Source organism: Gekko japonicus, unplaced genomic scaffold (assembly GCF_001447785.1).
Source record: "Gekko japonicus isolate JY-2015 unplaced genomic scaffold, Gekko_japonicus_V1.1 scaffold200, whole genome shotgun sequence".
In the NCBI taxonomy this organism is placed as follows: Eukaryota; Metazoa; Chordata; class Lepidosauria; order Squamata; family Gekkonidae; genus Gekko; species Gekko japonicus.
Genome location: NW_015160214.1, coordinates 73,993 through 91,605, shown reverse-complemented (window position 1 = coordinate 91,605; position 17,613 = coordinate 73,993). Strand labels below are relative to the sequence as shown.

The following is a 17,613-nucleotide window of genomic DNA, read 5'->3' as shown; positions in this document are numbered from 1 at the left end:
GCCCCCGGGCGGGGGTTTCCCTGCCCCCCCGAGGGGACTTGGCATCCCTGTGCAGCTTACCTACAGTTACACAGGGAAGATCCTTGTGCTATGGTGGCAGCTGCTGCTTGAAACAGCATTTAAGAAAGATTGTGCAGTCAGTCTGAAACCTCACTGGGCAAGAGCCCCACTTGGCCCGCCTCCTTTGTAAAGACCCTTGGCAGGCACCAGGAAAAGTGTTGGTGGGGGCCATGACCTCCTGATGGCACCTGGTATGTTTGGCCACTGTGTGCCAGAGTGTTGGACTGGATGGGCCATTGGCCTGACCCAACATTGGCTTCTCTTATGTTCTTATGCTGCTCACAGGCACTGCATAGGGGACTACTAGTTTATGTAATCAGAGCAAGAGTTCTAGTTTTGTGTTGGGAGGGTGGTGGACAGAATAGATCCTTAGCCAGGGGGATGTGGGTGGGAGTTTTGGTGTGGAGAAGTGGCAAGTAGAGCTTTCCGATGTGTCTGCCTGCCTTAAAAGTAAACCAAGTGCTCCTCTTCTGCATAATCCCAGTGCTGGGGAATAGGCCTTAAAGAGGTCTGAAGCAACCAGCCTTAGGACAAACATTTTTCAAGCTAGCTGGAAGAGACAAGGCTGATCTCATCAGATCTCGGAAGCTAAGCAGGGTCCACTCTGGCAAGTAGTCGGATGGGAGACCTCCTTGGAATAGAATCAGTTGGGAGGCGGGGGCAGGCTTTATTCAGCCACCTTTCTGAATATCCTCCAGGCTCCCAGTAGGGGTCAGTCACCAGAGGTTACCATGACTTCCAGGTGCGCATACAAGCACATGCGCATATGAAAAATACAACCCCTCCCCCAAAGTTAGCCGGAATAGCTGGACATAGATAGATAATTTAACCACAAGGATGTAAAGGCAGATCCCCATCCCCAGTTGAAAGAACTGTATTTGAGGGCGATGTTCTCTGACGGTCATTGGGCTGCTCTCAGATTACTGTATCTCACCCAAAGCTCTATCCTTCTCTCTGCTATGTAGGACAATCAACATATATGTCCTTGTTTTTTTAAAAAAAATTCTAGCACAGGCTTTCAACAACTTGTTGCCCTCTTGCACATTGTGTTCTCAAGTGGGGGTGGGGGAAACAAGCTCTGAAACTAGCACACGACAAGTTGAGGCAGATCTGGTGGTTTCTTTCATGAGCCAATTATCCCCAAGGTATGGGTGTTTGAAAAGAGGGCAGCTCCTCTTAAAAGCAAGTAAAACTGCACACTGTGTAGACTTGCCGTGCAACTCCTCGTAACCAGCTGCTGGGAGCCACCTCTAGTAGGCTGGAGTGGGGGAAGGAGCTTATGGGCCAAGCAACATGCATTATGTCTCTATGTGCAGTTTGACATAGCCTGGCAAAACAAACCTTATGAATGTAGCAAATAAAGTTAATGAGGATGTAAATTGTTGCAGTTCATATTTAATTTTGATCAAATTCTTCTCCCCTACCCTTCCCTGCTGGCTACACAGATACGGAGGATGTCTTGTCTTCAGTCCCTGCCCATCCTGATGTAAGTATACCCTTCAGTAAAGCAGCATCAATGAAGTAATGTGTCTAGAACAGGGAGGTCAGACATCATGTTTCTGGAAACCACTTAATTTTTTAAAAGAGCCTTGGGAGCTACCATTCATAAAATCATGGCTTGATAGGTGGAGCCAGTCTCAAAATGGCAGCTTGTACAAAAATCGCAGTGTCTCAGAACAGGTCTGCAGTGCTTGGGTACAGAAACGTTTCCCCTAGTGTATTTTTCCCCCAAAGCACCCCTCCTGCAACAAATTGTATCTTGCCCTACAGATTCAAGATGGGGTTAGTTAAATATCCTTGGAGCACCGTGGAAGGAATTTTTAGTGAATTGTATTTATTGTATTTTATACTGTTTTGTGTTGTTTTATTGTTTTAACTTCGGCATTTATGCCCCTTGTGAGCCGCCCTGAGCCTTCGGGGAGGGCGGGATATAAATTTTAAATAAATAAATAAATGCAGTTGCCTGTGTGTTTTCCCTGGGAGAGGCAAATAGCAGCCTTGACACTGGGGGAACAAGCACGCATGCTTATACACCTGGAGGAGGAGAGGCTGATGAGACAGGGAGCAGGTGCCGTCATTTCCCTATCAAGGTGTGAGTGCATCTCCTCTGTTGCACAGAAGTGAAAGAGGAGAGAAGCTGTTGTGTTAGCTTTAAAGGGAAGGATAAGAAAGTGACTAAAGCAGCTCAGCAGGTGAGGCGGAGAGCTACTTCTAATCGCTAGGAGGGTGACTGGTCTTCTGCCTCCCCTTGCTGTGAAGAACATGTCTATCCGTATATGTGCATTCATACAACCTTGTATATTTTATGGCTTATTGTCTGAAGAGGCCAGAAATTATACCTACCAAAATGTATAAACAGGTCTCCATAATAATTTGGAAAATTGGAAGAGAGAAGGGGTGGTTAAATTTATATGCAATATCTAATTCTTGGCATTAATAAGTGATATATGCAGAAGACCTCTAGGTTATCTTTTGGGATGTTTTTAGTTGTATTTCCACAACATGAACAGAATGGCATATGCCATGCTGGTCGGCCGTATTTCTACTGCCAAAGTTGGGAGGAGAAATCCCTTTTGACCACTGAAAAGGCTATGTTGAGGATTAAGGGACCTCTGAGGACAAAAGCCATGTGCGATGGGCGCTTCAGCGGGGTGGCACTATATGTTAAGAATGAATACGCTTGCACTGAAATTCAGGATTTTGAGAGTTGCCCTGTTGAAAGTGTGTGGGTAAGGATAGAGTGGGGGGGGGGAGAAGGAGAAATTGTTGTGGGGGTATACTACAGACCTCCAAACCAACCAGAGGAACAACAGATTGCTAAACTTTCACAGATTGCTAGACAAGAGACAGCAGAAAATCCTATTAGTTAGTCCAGTCTGATATGTATATAGTGGATGTGGTGTAGATGCTGTCATGCTGTATAATGAACCTGTCCACTCATTTCAGCATAGAGTTGCCCTTCAGCCAAGTCTGTTTCTGCAGGTCATCTTTGCCACAGTGCCTCTAGATGCTCCTAGCAATCATCATTTCCAAGCAGGAGAAATATGCACTGACTTCTAAATGGGCCCAACAGCTCTGCCTTCTTTCTTTCTACTTGGGCACGTTGCCATCAGCTGCATACTGAAAAGGCCAATTCTTCTCCCTTTTATTCAGGTTTCTGTGAACAATTATATCCCTGATATCAAGAAAGACAGCAAGGATGAGGACAGCAGTAAACCGTTTATGGTAGAAAACGAAATTATCGTTCCCAACAAAGCTGTGCCTCCCGAAGAAGAAGATTTGTCCAATAAGATATCGATGGCCAGCACAGCCACTGGCAGCGTCTTTGAGAGAACAGAAGTCCTTGCAGGTAAACACCCTAAACCCTTCGTGTTGGCCGCAAAAAAGGGGAGATAAATGTCCCTTTAAGGAGAAACTTTCGTCAGGGATGCAAAGGACACAGGCGCTGAGTCAAAAACGAGTGTTGCATGAATAATAGGAGAGCTCTTATTTGAGGAAGAGGCAGAGGGAAGGGAGGGTCCTGATAAAATACCTTTAAAACAGTGGACACCAGCAGCTGGGCCAAAGTTATCCTATTCGTATGAGTCTTACAGGGCAAGCAGGATAGGAACACTGCTAAGGAACTCCATGTCCTGTATTTACAAAAAACACGTCTAGCTGTTTTAGTCTAAGTCTTACTTAGGACATTACTCTTTAGTTTCTTCCTTGCCATGCATATGAAGTTGGGGGGCAAGTTATTTAAAGGATCTGTGCAGAAGAGTTGGGGGCGGGTTGGAAGGGTGTCGTGACTCGTGTCCGTGGCTCCTGTGTGCCTCTTACTTCTACACTTTAGTCAGACAGTTCCCCTATTGGCCTGCGTGAGAACACTCTGAACATGCAGCATATAGAGAGAACACTGGCTACCTACTGGGATGGTTCTCAAGTCAGTGACCTTGCAGCTCCTTGACCCTGGTGATTTTGTTAAAGGCCGGCCCACCTACAAATCCTCTGTTGGGCTGAGGGGAGGGGGCAGGATATTTGATGCTCTTCTCTTTCCCACTGGGGAAGAGGTTGCTTTCGGAGTGCACTCATGTCCCACTACTGAGTCTGTTGCCTTTGGTTGCTTGGTTTCATAATCCTTATCAGGGGCGGCCAGGGCTCTTTTTGTAGCAGGAACTCCTTTGCATATTAGGCCACACACCCCTAATGTAGCCAATCCTCCAAGAGCTTACAGAGCTCTTCTTACAGGAGCTACTGTAAGCTCTTGGAGGATTGGCTACATTAGGGGTTGTTTCGCTTAATATGCAAATGAGTACCTGCTACAAAAGGGCAGGGCTCTTTTTGTAGAAAAAGCCCAGTAGGAACTCATTAGCATAATAGGCCACACCCAACAGCAAGAACTCATTAGCATATTGGGCCACACCCCTGACAGCACAGCTCATTAGCACATTAGGCCGCACCCCCATGTTACCAGAAGTATGGTTATCCAGCCACACCCACCTTTTGCTTGTTATTCTGTTTACCTTGTTTGTTGTCAAAACCCAGGGCCTTTTTTGTAGCAGGAACTCCTTTGCATGTTAGGCCACACACCCCTAATGTAGCCAATCCTAATGAGTTTCTGCTGTTGGGTGTGGCCTATTATGCTAATGAGTTCCTGCTGGGCGTGGCCAACTTGGGAGCCAGCCGGAACTCCGTTCCTGTGCGTTCCTGCCCCAAAATAGCCCTGATCCTTATGAAAAATATGTAGGGATACTGTAACCAAGCGTGTAGTACTCTGCTTGATCTACGAGCTTAGCAGTGAAGAACTCTGAAATGTGAACTTAAGTAGAGGAGAGCTGGGGCAGTAACTGGCATGGGAAAATCCCCTTCTGTTTCAGCCGGGTCATTGTGTATATGATGTAAGAACTGGAGTAATTTAGATAGGAAATATTTGAAGTCACCAAATAATACTATATTTGGAAAAGTTACAACTATCTCTGAATTGTGTAGTTCTAGATTGTCAGAGTCCCGTTGACTCCTATAGAAAGGTGCTTGCAAGAGGAGGGAAGTGAAACCTGCTCCTCAGAAAGTGTTGTCTAGTTGCTTGAGACTGCTGCTCCAGTTCGCCTGCCTCTTCTGCCCAGGATATTTGCCTTCTCTTCAGCATCAGTTGTCCTCTGCTCCACTGTCCCATGACCAGTGCCACCCTGGAGGCATTTGTACTGTTCAGGGTACATACCCAGATTGCAGTCATTTCCTAATGTCTGGCACTGCTGCCTGGGAACAGTGGCTGTTGCTGTGTGCACTTGTTACGTCTTCTCAGCTGCTTGGCATTGGCGCTGGAAAAGGGTCAGTAGGCTGAGAGAAACATCGTAAAAAAAAAAGGTCTGCCTCGTGTGCTTCACAAAAGTGGAACATGGCCATTTCTACTGACTTTAATGAATTTTGAAAATTCTAGATTTTCTAAATTCCGAATCTGAAAGGTCTGAATTCCAAATCTGGATTTTTTGGTGCTGGTGCACATCCCTAGCAGGGCTGCTCATCCATTCTCACCTGTAGTGCAAATCATTAGGGGCTTTTTAAAATAAGCACTGCAAAATCTGATAAATAGAACTAAAAGTGCAATGGAAGTTGCTTCTAGTCCCAGCAGTCGTCAGCAACGCAACAGCAAGGAGGCTCAGTACTATTCACTTGTTAGGAATTGGAAGTTAAGTGGTATGAATTTTGCTAGAGGTATGGATGAAAAGGCTCTACTTTCCAGTGCATTAACTCTGTCCTCTCCCCCCCCCCAGCTCTTATTGCAGGTGGGGCCGTTGGGTTGTTGTTTGCTGTCTTCTTGGTCCTCCTCCTAGTCTATCGCATGAAGAAAAAGGATGAGGGCAGTTACGACCTTGGCAAGAAACCAATCTACAAGAAAGCGCCTACAAATGAATTCTACGCCTAAGGCTTGCCAATGCCACATACCCACTCGGGAGACAGAGACAGACTTTGTAAAAAGCTTTTGGACCGCAGACAAGAAGCTCTGAACAAATGCCTATCCTTGGATCTCATGTCAAAGTGATTTTTTTTAAAAAAAATCTGTTTTGTGGCCCTTTCCATCCCACTAACTAATGAGGACACAAAGCAAATAAAGGGCAGTATATAAAAGAGAACCCCATTGGGGTGGGGGTGGGGCGGCGGTACATGTGTGTTCTTAAAATGCAAAGCAAATTTGCCAAATTTTTATATTTGGTTGGCTGGAGCAGGTTAGAAGTAGGAAGCAGTCTGCATCTAGTTGCTGAGATCCAACTTGCCTTGCTTTGTAAAAGGTATAAATTCAGTTCAACTGGTGTTTTTTTAAAAAAAAGACTGTCTTGAAGCAGGCCAGTTGTGCAAGGCATTTTTGTAAAGAATTTATTTATGCAATCTCCTACACTACAGAGTTACCTTGTCCTGATAGAGAGCAGAGTTGAACATCTCTATATAAAATCAGGGCTGGAAGGAAATAGCTACTTGGGAGAAGGCAAGACTCTTCTTTGATGGGGAGCAGGGCTTGGTAGCTAAAACAGCAGAAAATTCTTTGGCTGGGTAGGCGAGGCAAATCTTAACCCACTCTCTAGCTGAAGAACTTTTTTTTTTAATGGAGGGGTTTCATTAAAAAAAACCTTTAAAATAATAGCTTGCCTATACAAGTTCCTATACAAGTTTGTAGAAAATATTCTCAAATAAAATGCTTTTTTTGTAATTTTTGTAAGACTTGATTTTTGATCCCTTATTTCTTCTGGCTGGAGATATCTCTAGAGGCATATAGTGTGTTTTATATTGCTCATTGCCAGAACTGAAACAGCAGCTGCAGGTTGTTACAGGTTTCTAAGCTCCAATCATTTGTTACCCTAGGCAGTTGAGAAGAAAATATTTATATATTTTTTCCAGAATAAAAGCAAAGATATGTGTGTTGATTTTTTTTATAGAACTATTTATAGTTTCTAAGATGGCTGCTCTGTTTTTGGTAACTTCTTTTTTATATGTAAAACACTAATATAATGAAACTCCTAATGATTGTGAAAACTATTTAAGCTTTATTCTGTGTATTGTACTCTGAAGGCAATAACCTCTGCTAGAATTAATGTTTATATGCAAAATCAGATTTTCTTTGTACATGACTAGAATAATTGGGGGGGATCATTTTTTAGCTTTGTAATATATTATCAGTGCTATAGAACTATATTTTTTCAGTAAAAAGTGCACAATTTTTATAAAAGTAAATACCAGAATGGGTTTTGTGCATCCTTCCTGCATGGGTAATGGGTATTCTGTCTCTGATCTGTGGACTTATTCTAATGTCTTCCCATTCTGAATGCAGTAATTGAGTCACATATGTTAATTAATGCTTATTAATGGCAGCTGAGCAATTCCACAAGAGGGTGCTTAGGGCGGGGTCTAAAGCTTGCACTTGTGTCTACTGCCTGGGCAGAATGAGTGCCCCTACTGGCAGTTTGGGTACAGCTGGGCCACATACTGTGGTTATTGCCTCTCACCTATAGATGTATCTGAGCTGGCTCAAGAGGTGATGGCAAAAGTTTTTGCAGGCACCTGGTATGAATGGTTACAGTTCTCTCACCTTAATACTATATTACGCTTCTTGTTTTACTTTTAGAATTAGTGGAGGCCATTGGCTTTCACAGTTCAGGAAGGCAGGTTTTAGCTATTACTCTTCTATGGAAGAAAGGCTATGGGAACAAGTGGTGTCCCATCCCCCCACTACTGCTGACTATATTTGTGTACATTGAAGGGAATCTTGATTCCTCCTTGGCTATGGCTGATGTAGGTTCACATTGCCTCCACAGCTTCAATTTATTTGCTTGCTTCTGCCAGAACAGTAAGGAAGCCTTCCGATGGCATGCCTGTGCTATGCAGGGGTCAGCTTGTTGCTGCTGCACCAGGGAGGATTTAATGTCCTGGGGTGTGATACGCAGGGAGGACGTCAGCTTGTTGCTGCTGCACCAGGGAGGATTTAGGGTGTGATACGCAGGGAGGACGTCGCTCACTGCTTTTCGCAATGACCTTTACATTGCATCACGGCATCTGCTTTGTCAGCTCAGTGACTCACAGAATCATGTTGTGTGTGATGATGCAGTTATGATTGGGTATCCCAGGAAATATTAGTCACTCCTGGAGTTCATTTTGAGGGTCCAGCGTGACACTGTTGAATCGTCTTATGTCCTCCCCAACTTTTTTTTTTAAAAAAAGGGAATTTCTAAACAACAGGAGGTGTGAATCAACCAAGCCTTGCATTGTGCAAGATCATCTTCAAGCCACACAGATCTTGACATAATCTGGGATTTCTCTTATGGAATCCTTACCTTGAGCTGTAGCTTTTAAAGCTTGACTTCGTGGCTCCTTGGCTCTTGTGTTTTTAATTAGAGCAGTCTGTAGAAACTCTTTACCAATACTATCCCAGAAGCATGCCCTTCTTAAGTGACATTGTACCCTGACTTGATCTGTTTTTGTAACCCTGCTTGGATGAATGGGGTGAGGAATAAAAATGGTGTGAAGGATCCTGCTTTGGCATAAGCATAGGTCTTTGAAACTTCCCTTCTGGAACAGTCTAGCTGTTTGGTTGGGGGAGTAATATACTGAACACTTTTCTGTAGCTGTTACTTGGAAAACATGAATCCCGTATCTGCCTCTGGTTGCTCGGATGAGATTTCTTGTATATTTGCTCATTGTTTTCACGGTCACTGATCTGATAAAATAAACAGGTACTTTCTAAAACTGGTTTCTGTCTTGATTAAATGAACACTGCTAATTACTAATGGGGGGGGTTATCTCCCTGTATCAATACAGAAGATCCTAAAAGCTCTACCTGTGTAGTACCAGCCCCCTTCCTATGTACATAGAATGCCTGTCCTGAGTCTGAAATGAGGAAGCTTGAGACTAAGGTGTCCTTAGGAGAAATAAGGTGATGACGTTTTGGATAATTTACTAGCAGGGGACCCACAGGGAACTTCTATCTCATTTTCTTCTCCCCCATTATTTCCTCTTTATTGAAAAACCCCATAACGTTCCTGTTTTCCTGCTTCCTTTTCTCCTCACCAGTCAACCTACCTTTATTCCCATACACACACTCACCCTGTCTTCATCTTTTCCTCTTGTTCTCTGACAGCCTGAAAAAGTGGTCCAGTTCAGTAGTGCAAGGTTCAGGCTGGGCTCAGTGGGGAACCTTCAAGGGCACTTTCTCCTGTGTTTCCTTCCCCCTTCCCTACACTATTTTTTCTTTCTCTCCTCTTGGCAGCTATCATATCTTCAGCTTTCCCTGCTTCTTTCTCCTTCCCACCTACCAGCCTACCTATGTTTTCTCTGCCCCCATCTTTAGTTATATTATTTGCTTCATATGTATCCCATCTTTCTCCCCAGTGAATCTCAAGAGCAGCTTACATCATGTTCCTTGTTTCCATTTTATTTTTACAACAACCCTGTGAGGTAGATTAGCCTGAGAATGTATTACTGGCCCCAAGTCACCCATTGAGCTTCCATGGCAGAGTAGGGATTTAGACCTATGTTTCCCAGATACTAGTCAGACACTGTAACCACTACGTCACACTGTACTAGTTTGATGGTGGTGGTGTGCTTGTGGACCCAGTTCAAGGGGCTATTCTTGTTCAGAGCCAGGGATACCTGTGCCTTAGAGACAGAAATCCATTCTGATATTTGATTTCAGCATTACAACAGTGTGCATAATAGCAAAAACTGCAGGCTAGCCTCCTGATGCACACACGTGCCATTTTGTGTGAATGGGCCAAGGCATGTATTTCCACAGCTTTGGCATGCACCCTGAGAGTAACAGCAGGGCAGCAAAGAAGGTCACTCAGCAGTGGAGAGGATTTCCTTTTTGCACAGGTAGTTTCAGAGACTGAATTTCTTCATGTCACGTGCCTCTGTCACATGATTGCAGTCCCTTGGGTCTTTTATCTGGAAAGGCCTAAGCTTGGTGTGCCATGTTCAAATTGAGCCTGGTTCCTTGGCTCTGTCCGACGTAAGGTTGTCAACCAGTTGTCACAATTGTGCAGTGCAAGTTGATCTATGTCTTCGTATGCTCAGGATGGTTAAACATATACTTTGATTTGCCACTCTGCTCCTCAGCAAGGAGCACGAAGTGGCTGTGGAACTGAGGTGACAGCAGCTAGTCCAGGTCAGTCCAGAGCAACACCTCTGTGTGGTGTCCCATCTACTACTATGATCCTGTGACGACTACTATTGCAACTTTTTAGGCCTTGAGGAAGCTTAATAATTACTATTTAGTCTACTTCAAAACAATGAGAACTGGAACCACCTCACAGGTTTTGGGTCAGGAAACATAATGGCAAATTGGGTTTGAAGGAACGTCCATGTTCAGGGCCAATGTACCTCTGTGTATCGGAGGTTCTGTGAAGGGAGAAGGCTGTTACTCCATGGCCTGGGCATTTACCCAAAAATGGTGAACTAACCTTAAGACAGCAGGAACCTTACACTGTCATATGAACAGCTACCACATATCAGCATATGATGCCAGGAAGGCTTTTCAGACACCTCTGCACTCAAAGGCAAGTGTTGGTGTCCTACTTCCATCAAAAACACTCAAGTCTCTAGTTTTAGTCTCATGAATCTTTTTTTAATGGCATGATCATTTGAGATGGAAAGTAGATCTTTTTTTGGAAGACTCCCCCCGCATCTTGTGAATAGCACTGGCTCTGATTTGTACCTCGGGAGGTCTGAGAAAGCCAAGACCTTGTTTTACAGTTTGGAGTATATTTTTTCTGAATAAAGAAGCTTCCCATTCAGGCTTAGGTCTGCTTTTGAGCCAAAGAAATTGTCTGAATGCTCCAAAGCATGGAAAGGAACAGAGAAACAGAAGCACAAAGGCATGTTGCTTTGCAAAGAAAGCCCTGGGTATCCTGGCCGGCTGGGGGCATTTCAGCACGCTGAGACCAACTCTGGTTGTCTTGCCACAATCCAGTGAGCAAAGCTCTTTTCAGCTTCTACACTGCTGCTTTCCAAACTGTATCCTATAAACTAGCTGTGTGTTTACAACAGCTTGTGCCTCTACAACTACAAAGCCTGGTTTCCCCACAACTGATCTGTGAGACGGAAGATAATGTCATTCTTACCCGCTGGCATTTGAACGGCCATGGATCAGCTCCTTTTGGAAGAAAATGCATGGCATCTTCCCACTCCACAGAAAATAACTTCATACCCTTGCAGATTCCAGCCCAGCAGTCAAACTGCTGTAGGCAGCCGTCTCAAAAGTGCATTGCAGTTCACAAGAAAGTCCCAGCATCTAGGAGAGCAGTAGAGATTTTATTTTAGAGCGTTATTACTGCAGCCCTTCAAACAGGTAGTAGTTGGGTAGCTGTTAGTATTCCAGTAACATAAGCACCAAGTTGTACTCAGTCACCAGAGTGTTGGCTTGTTTACAGGAGACTCAAATACCAGCAGAACTATGACGTGGCCTTGTGTAAAGTGTGTAAGTCTACTTTAGCTTACCTTTCTTGATGGGTGGGGTAAGAGGAATAATTCAGATAATTACCTTGTCATAAAGTAAGTATATAGAACATATAAAGAAGCTTTATGCAGAATTAGACTGGCAGTGGCTTTCCAAGGTCTCAGGTGGATGTCTTTGACTTCACCTGGGACCTTCTGCATTCAAAGCTGATGTTCTACAACTGAGCTATGGCACCTCCCCTCAGATAAGGGATAATGTGCCAGGCTTATGAATATGGTCAAGAGTTGGTGTGACAAGCTAGTTAGGGAGCCAAAGTACTAAACACTACAAGAAATATGCTACTGGATCTCCTGCAATGTATTTAAAGGCTTCAAGGATGGCAGGTGAGAATCTTAACCGAGGGTGGGTTTAACCCTATTCTCTCTGTGTTGTTCTTTTGAGATCAGTCTGAAGTGTGTATGCATGCACACACACAGGGCACCAACCTCAATGTGGGGCCTGGAGTTACAGCTGATCTGCAGAGATCAGTTCCCCTGCAGAAAATGGCGGCTTTGGAGGCAGGGTGCTGTGGGATTACATCCTTGCTGAGCACCGTCTTCTTCCCAGACATTGCCCCCCCCCCCCGTAATCTGGAATTGTTCCAAGCTAGTGTTAGCAACCCTCTCTCTCACACACACTTGCTATTGCTTTGTGTGGCTTTGTGTGCAGGAGCAAAAATTTTGTTTTCCTGGTAGACAAATAATTTTTAGAAGGGGTATGTCGCTGAGGCTGGGCAAATGGTATGGAGAAACCATTATTCTCCCCCCAGCACTAATCGCAGCTGCCTAAAAAGGGGGGGAGTCATCCTGCTCATCAATCACCTAAGTACCTCAGGGGTTTGCTGGCGCCTAGTTGTCAGCAGTATGGGAGGTGACTGACATATTTCCCTTGGATTCTTCTTCTTTTCTTTTCTTTTCTTAAAATTATTATAAGGGATACAGAAAAAAGAAGGAATAGGGAAAAAATATAATTACCAAAAAACCTAGTGTGATGGCAGTTTTATGGAAATTAAGGAGCTTCAATTTTCAAAATTTATAAGAAGAAGAAGAAGAAGAGAAGAGATTGGATTTATACCCCGCCCTTCACTCAGAAGAGTCTCAGAGCAGCTTAGAAACTGAGGCGTGTGAATTAAAGGTCTTTGGGGATATCAGATAGTTGGTTAAGGTTTCCCTGGCTTAGGAACTGAGTATACTGAGGTGTTACAGCATACCAGCACCCTTTGCTGAATCTGGTGTGTAACTTAGTTGCAGTGGATTGCTGTATTTATATGTCATAAGCCTGCCTGAGAGAAGGTTTTCCTTAGGCGTGAAGCTGATTGAAACTTAACATCCCACAGCTCCTGGTTAAGTGTTTCCTATTTCATGTTTCAATCTGAATAATCATTCTTGTTTCCTATAAAAAGGAAACCAAATCTTGCCTGTCAGTTTACCACGCTATCCCTCAGTTTAAACAGGATTGCCAGGTCTCTCTCCCCCAGCCACCAGCGGGGGAAGGGGGGGGGGGGTAGGGTTGCCAAATCCTGGAGATTTGGGGGTGGAGCCTGAGGAGGACAGGGGCCTCAACTGGGTACAAGGCCATAGAGTCCACCCTTCAAAGCATCCATTTTCTTCAGGGGAACTGATGTCTGTAGTCTGGAGATGAGCTGTAATTCCAGAAGATCCCCAGGTCCCACCTGGAGGCTGGCACCCCTATTCATTTATCAATCCAGGCTTGGGTGGGCTTATGCCAGGCTCAGATTTTGTTCCCTCAAACTCCCCCCCCCCACTCTGACTGTACTGAGTTAGGCAGGAAATTGTGACAGGAACAATTCTGTGGGGTGGTGTCTAGCTCATCAGGAAAGCCATCAGAGCTGTACCTTGCTTCAGGCAACAAAACACTTTGAATAGGCCCTGGTCCCATTCTCTAAGTCTGTCTTCTTATCTACAAGATGGGGTTGCCCTCCCTTAGAGGATTGTAAAGACAGCTCACAAAATGCATGTGGCGTATTTGAACCCTTTAAGGTGCAGGATGAGTGCTAATCTCTATGGTTCTACTGCAAAATAAGCTACAGTGGCATTTAGGACTACGATCCTGAATATATCTTCTGACAGGGTTAAGTCCCAGAGTCCAGCTGAACTTACTTTATGAAAAGTGCTGAATATCCACAAAACTCAGCAGGATTTTCCACATAGCTTAACACCCACTCGAGGCTCTGTTGACATAAGTATAAGTAGAGGACTCTGGGTTTGCCACAGCTGCACATTTCTTTAACTCTGAATCAGAAATGGTAAACTGCCAAGAACATCCATTAACTCCCCTTTCTCTACAACAGATTCACATTTCCTAGTGCTGCTTTAGCTCTCCTTGTATCTTCATTGCAGTCTCTGACTAGGCTTCCTCTCTGTGGTGCAGTGGCAGAGCATCTTCTTGGCATGCAGAAAGTCCCAAGTTCAATCCCTGGCATCTCCAGTTTAAAAAGATCAGGTAATAGGTGATGTGAAAGAGCTTTTCCTGAGGCCCTGGAGAGCTGACATCAGACTGAGTGGACGGCACTCTGATTCAGTTTCATGTATTCTTGTGTTCCCCATTGCAAAGATTGTATGCTGCTCTGTCTACCACTGAGGATGATAACTATGGAATGAAAATTCTATGTTTTTTCATTGGCTGCATTTACAAAGTGGCGATTCTCTGCTTTGCATTCATTACCACTGCAAACACAAAAGCATTCGCCTTGACAATGGAACATCCTCACAGGACTTTTCTCTGAATTTTCCTTCATTAGCTGCCATTTTTCCTGCATATTTTCCTGCACCCTGCCACTGGATGGCTGTTTGCTATAGCGCTTTAGCGATAATTGCTTTTTTAAAGCCCTCTGGTGGCAAATTAAGGGAAAACATGGTGTTGAGGGGCTGACTGAAGGAAAATAGTGCTGATGAGGGTTGGGCGAGACCTTCAAAAACGCAAACTTTCCCATTTAGATGGAACGTTAACCCACCTGGACTATGTTCTTTCTGAAAAGATAATAGCAAAGCAGGTTTGGAAGAATGTACTGAGGATAGGGAAAACCTGGGAAGATTAGAGGATAATATCACATCGATTCTCTGCAAAAAAAGATCTCCAATTTGGAAACAGAGGAGAAAACGTCCATGCAGAAGCAGCATTGCTCTGATGTGGATAGCCCAGCGTAACCTAATCTCATCAGATCTTGGAAACAGCCCTGGTTAGTACTTGGTTGGGAGACCACCAAGGAAGCCCAAGGCTGCTACAGAGAGGCAGGCAATGGCAAACCTCTTTTGCCTTGAAAACCCCATGGTGTCGCCATAAGTCAGCTGTTACTTGGTTTTTTGCAAATAGCATTAAGATAATTTTTTTTTAAGTCTTCCATCATTATCTTCAACTACTCAACTACTCAGGACTGAGCTGAAGATTGTTTTTGCACTGAGAAAATTGTTACATTTCTCATCCCTGCTGACTGGACAAACATCTCTAGTTTCAATTTTGCTTCTCCTTTGCATGAGTCAAGCCTGTGGGACCTTTATTTCATATCATTTCCCCCTCCTGTTGATTTCTTTTCTTAGCGTCACTTGTACATCAATAGATATACTGATGTAAGGTGTACATATAAATTGTGCACATAAAAATTGCAAAAGGGAAGTCAATGAAGTTTCAACACAAACAATGAAAATGGGTGGAACAAAGCAGTTTCCCAGAGGGAGGGAAGTGTGGTATAGCTCAGCCTTGTCAGATCTCAGAAGCTAAGCAGCATCATTACTTGGATGAAAGACCACCAAGGAGGGCTCTGCAGAGGAAGGCAATGGCAAGCCACCTCGGATTCTCACTTGCTTTGAAAGCCCCTTACTGGGATCGCCATCAATCAGTTACAACTTGTCAACACTTATGTATGTGTGTAAAGCAATTTCCAAAACAATATACAAAAAGAAAAAGAAATGGGAAAAGGAGCATATTTGTCTGTCCTGTTCTCATACAGCCTCCTCTCCTCCACTAAAAGCTGCTTCATGAGGGAGTGATTTGGCATTGTGGAATTATGTGGGAGGTTTACAGCATTAGAGCGCATGAATCAGCATGATCAAGCAGCTGTATTGATCTCACTTCATCCAGAACGCCAGCATTATGCAAGCAGCCCATGCCATGCCACCCTTCGAAATGATCATCTATAATAGTAAATGACTATAGAACCCTGTACATTATTTATGACAGCAACAGTATACAGTGATATACATGGCCCGTGGGACCTAAATCAGTCCAGGGATACGTCTGAGTAATGGACGTTATCTGCCCTGAACAGGTGAAACCGAAGTCCCTTGTTAAACACCATATTCTTGGGCCGGTTTCATCTGAGGAGGCATTGGGAGTTCTTTGTCTGGAGCTCCCTGTTACAGGAGTCTGGGTTGGACTGGTACTGTGGCAAAAGGAAGCATGGGTTCCAGACTTCCCAATGTCCAGTCTTACACATCTAAAATGGCATCAGGGACCCATTAGCCAGACCTGGAGCTTCCAGGGCCTCATAGGGTTTGGCCCTCAGGTAACCAACATTCAGCTCTCACGTCCTGAAGGGGAGACAGAGCTATCCATCCAAGGAAATGGTGCGTGTTCCATTAGATAATATGTCTATTTTAATTGAAATCTCATGGGTACAAGAGGGAGTGAAGACTGGGTATGCATTTATGTATGGATGCAATTTTAAAGCAGCATGCTGGCTTTGTACACGTGCATAAGGGAGGGTGAGGGTGAGGTGAAGCCTCCGATAATATGCCTGCGCTGGGACCCCAGCAATCCTAGCTATGCCATTCTTTCCAATGAGTTGATAGCAGCCGGCCCAAGGTAGACAGCAAGCAGCAGCCCTAAATGGCAAGAGGAAGGTTGAAGTGTAACTCTACAAGGCTACTCATCCCCCTTCCTGCCTTGCTGTTATTAGAAACTTTTGGTCTGGATTCCCCTCCTTTATCAGTTGTGCCCCTGGAGAAACAGTAGGATTGCAACACTGAAACATGACCCATCACAAGGTGGAGGAGTGGTTTCTGGTCAGACTGTTACAAATGTTGCTGTTTATCTCCTGTACTGCTTGCTTTCACCAGAAAGAGGAAAATTCCTTCTTTGTAAGAGGGCCAACACCCCCTCTCCTTAGTCTCAGTATAGAGCAAACATTTAACAACCTCCCCCAAGGCTAGGAGGGCAATTCCAGAGAAGACCAGATGGCAGCCCTGTCCCCCCCCCAGAAGTGAGCCATCCCCGAAGACACCCCAAATCCCCCACCTCAACCTTGCCTCCTCTAGGTCAGAGTTCAATAATCTCTGCTTTATTTGTTTAGACATTTAGTCTCAAAAGTCTTTCCCAGGACTGGGACTTTCATAACATTAAAAAAAGGCTAATTAAAAACATAGACGAATTGTTTAAGTTAAAACCCCAGCTTTATAGAATCTTCCCTGTCCCCTATAAATCAAATAATGTCTAGCAATATTTCTAAAAGATACACCATGAAACTTACATAGGATGAAAGCTCAGAGAATCAAAGGGCCTCTCTGTGACCCATTTCCTAAGTTCCTGAGACAGTGTGATAGCCACCAAAACTCTCTTCTCTGTGGTCACGTTTTCATGAGAAAACGTGGTAAGTTATTTGGAACATTTTTATTTTGCCTTTCCCCCAAGGATGTCCATGCTACTCCTCTCCTCTCTTTATTCATCCAAGAACCCTGTGAGGTAGGTTAGATGGAGAGAGGACGACTGGCCCAAGCTCACCAGTGAGTTTCATGCCAAGCAAAGATTTGAATGTGGGTTTCTCAGGGCCTAGTCGAAGACTGTAGCCCGGAAATCTCCAGCCTTGTTGAGCCTGTGAATGCTTTTACACCACTGTACTCCTGCCAACCTAGCAGTTCGAAAGCAAGAAATTGCAAGTAGATAAATAGGTACCACTTCAGTGGGAAGGTAACAGCGTTCAGTGGGCCTTGGTGTTTAGTCATGCCGGCCACATGACCATGGAAACGTCTTTGGACAGCGCTGGCTCTTTGGCTTTGAAACGGAGATGAGCACCGCAACCGTAGAGTTGGACTCGACTGGCTTTCGAGCAAGAGAACCTTTACCTTTATCTTTTTACACTG

At 44.4% G+C, this 17,613-nt stretch overlaps 1 protein-coding gene across 1 annotated transcript in view; it reads left to right on the top strand.

Annotated features, from left to right (window-relative positions):
- SDC4 (syndecan 4) overlaps window positions 1-6,087 on the top strand; it is a 28,743-nt gene extending 22,656 nt beyond the window's left edge. The window contains exons 3-5 of the mRNA XM_015410459.1: window positions 1,506-1,546; window positions 3,214-3,409; window positions 5,811-6,087. Of these exons, the coding sequence (XP_015265945.1) occupies window positions 1,506-1,546; window positions 3,214-3,409; window positions 5,811-5,962 (389 nt within the window). The 3' untranslated portion in view covers window positions 5,963-6,087. The remainder of the gene's footprint in view (window positions 1-1,505; window positions 1,547-3,213; window positions 3,410-5,810) is intronic.
- The last annotated feature ends 11,526 nt before the right edge of the window (window positions 6,088-17,613 follow it).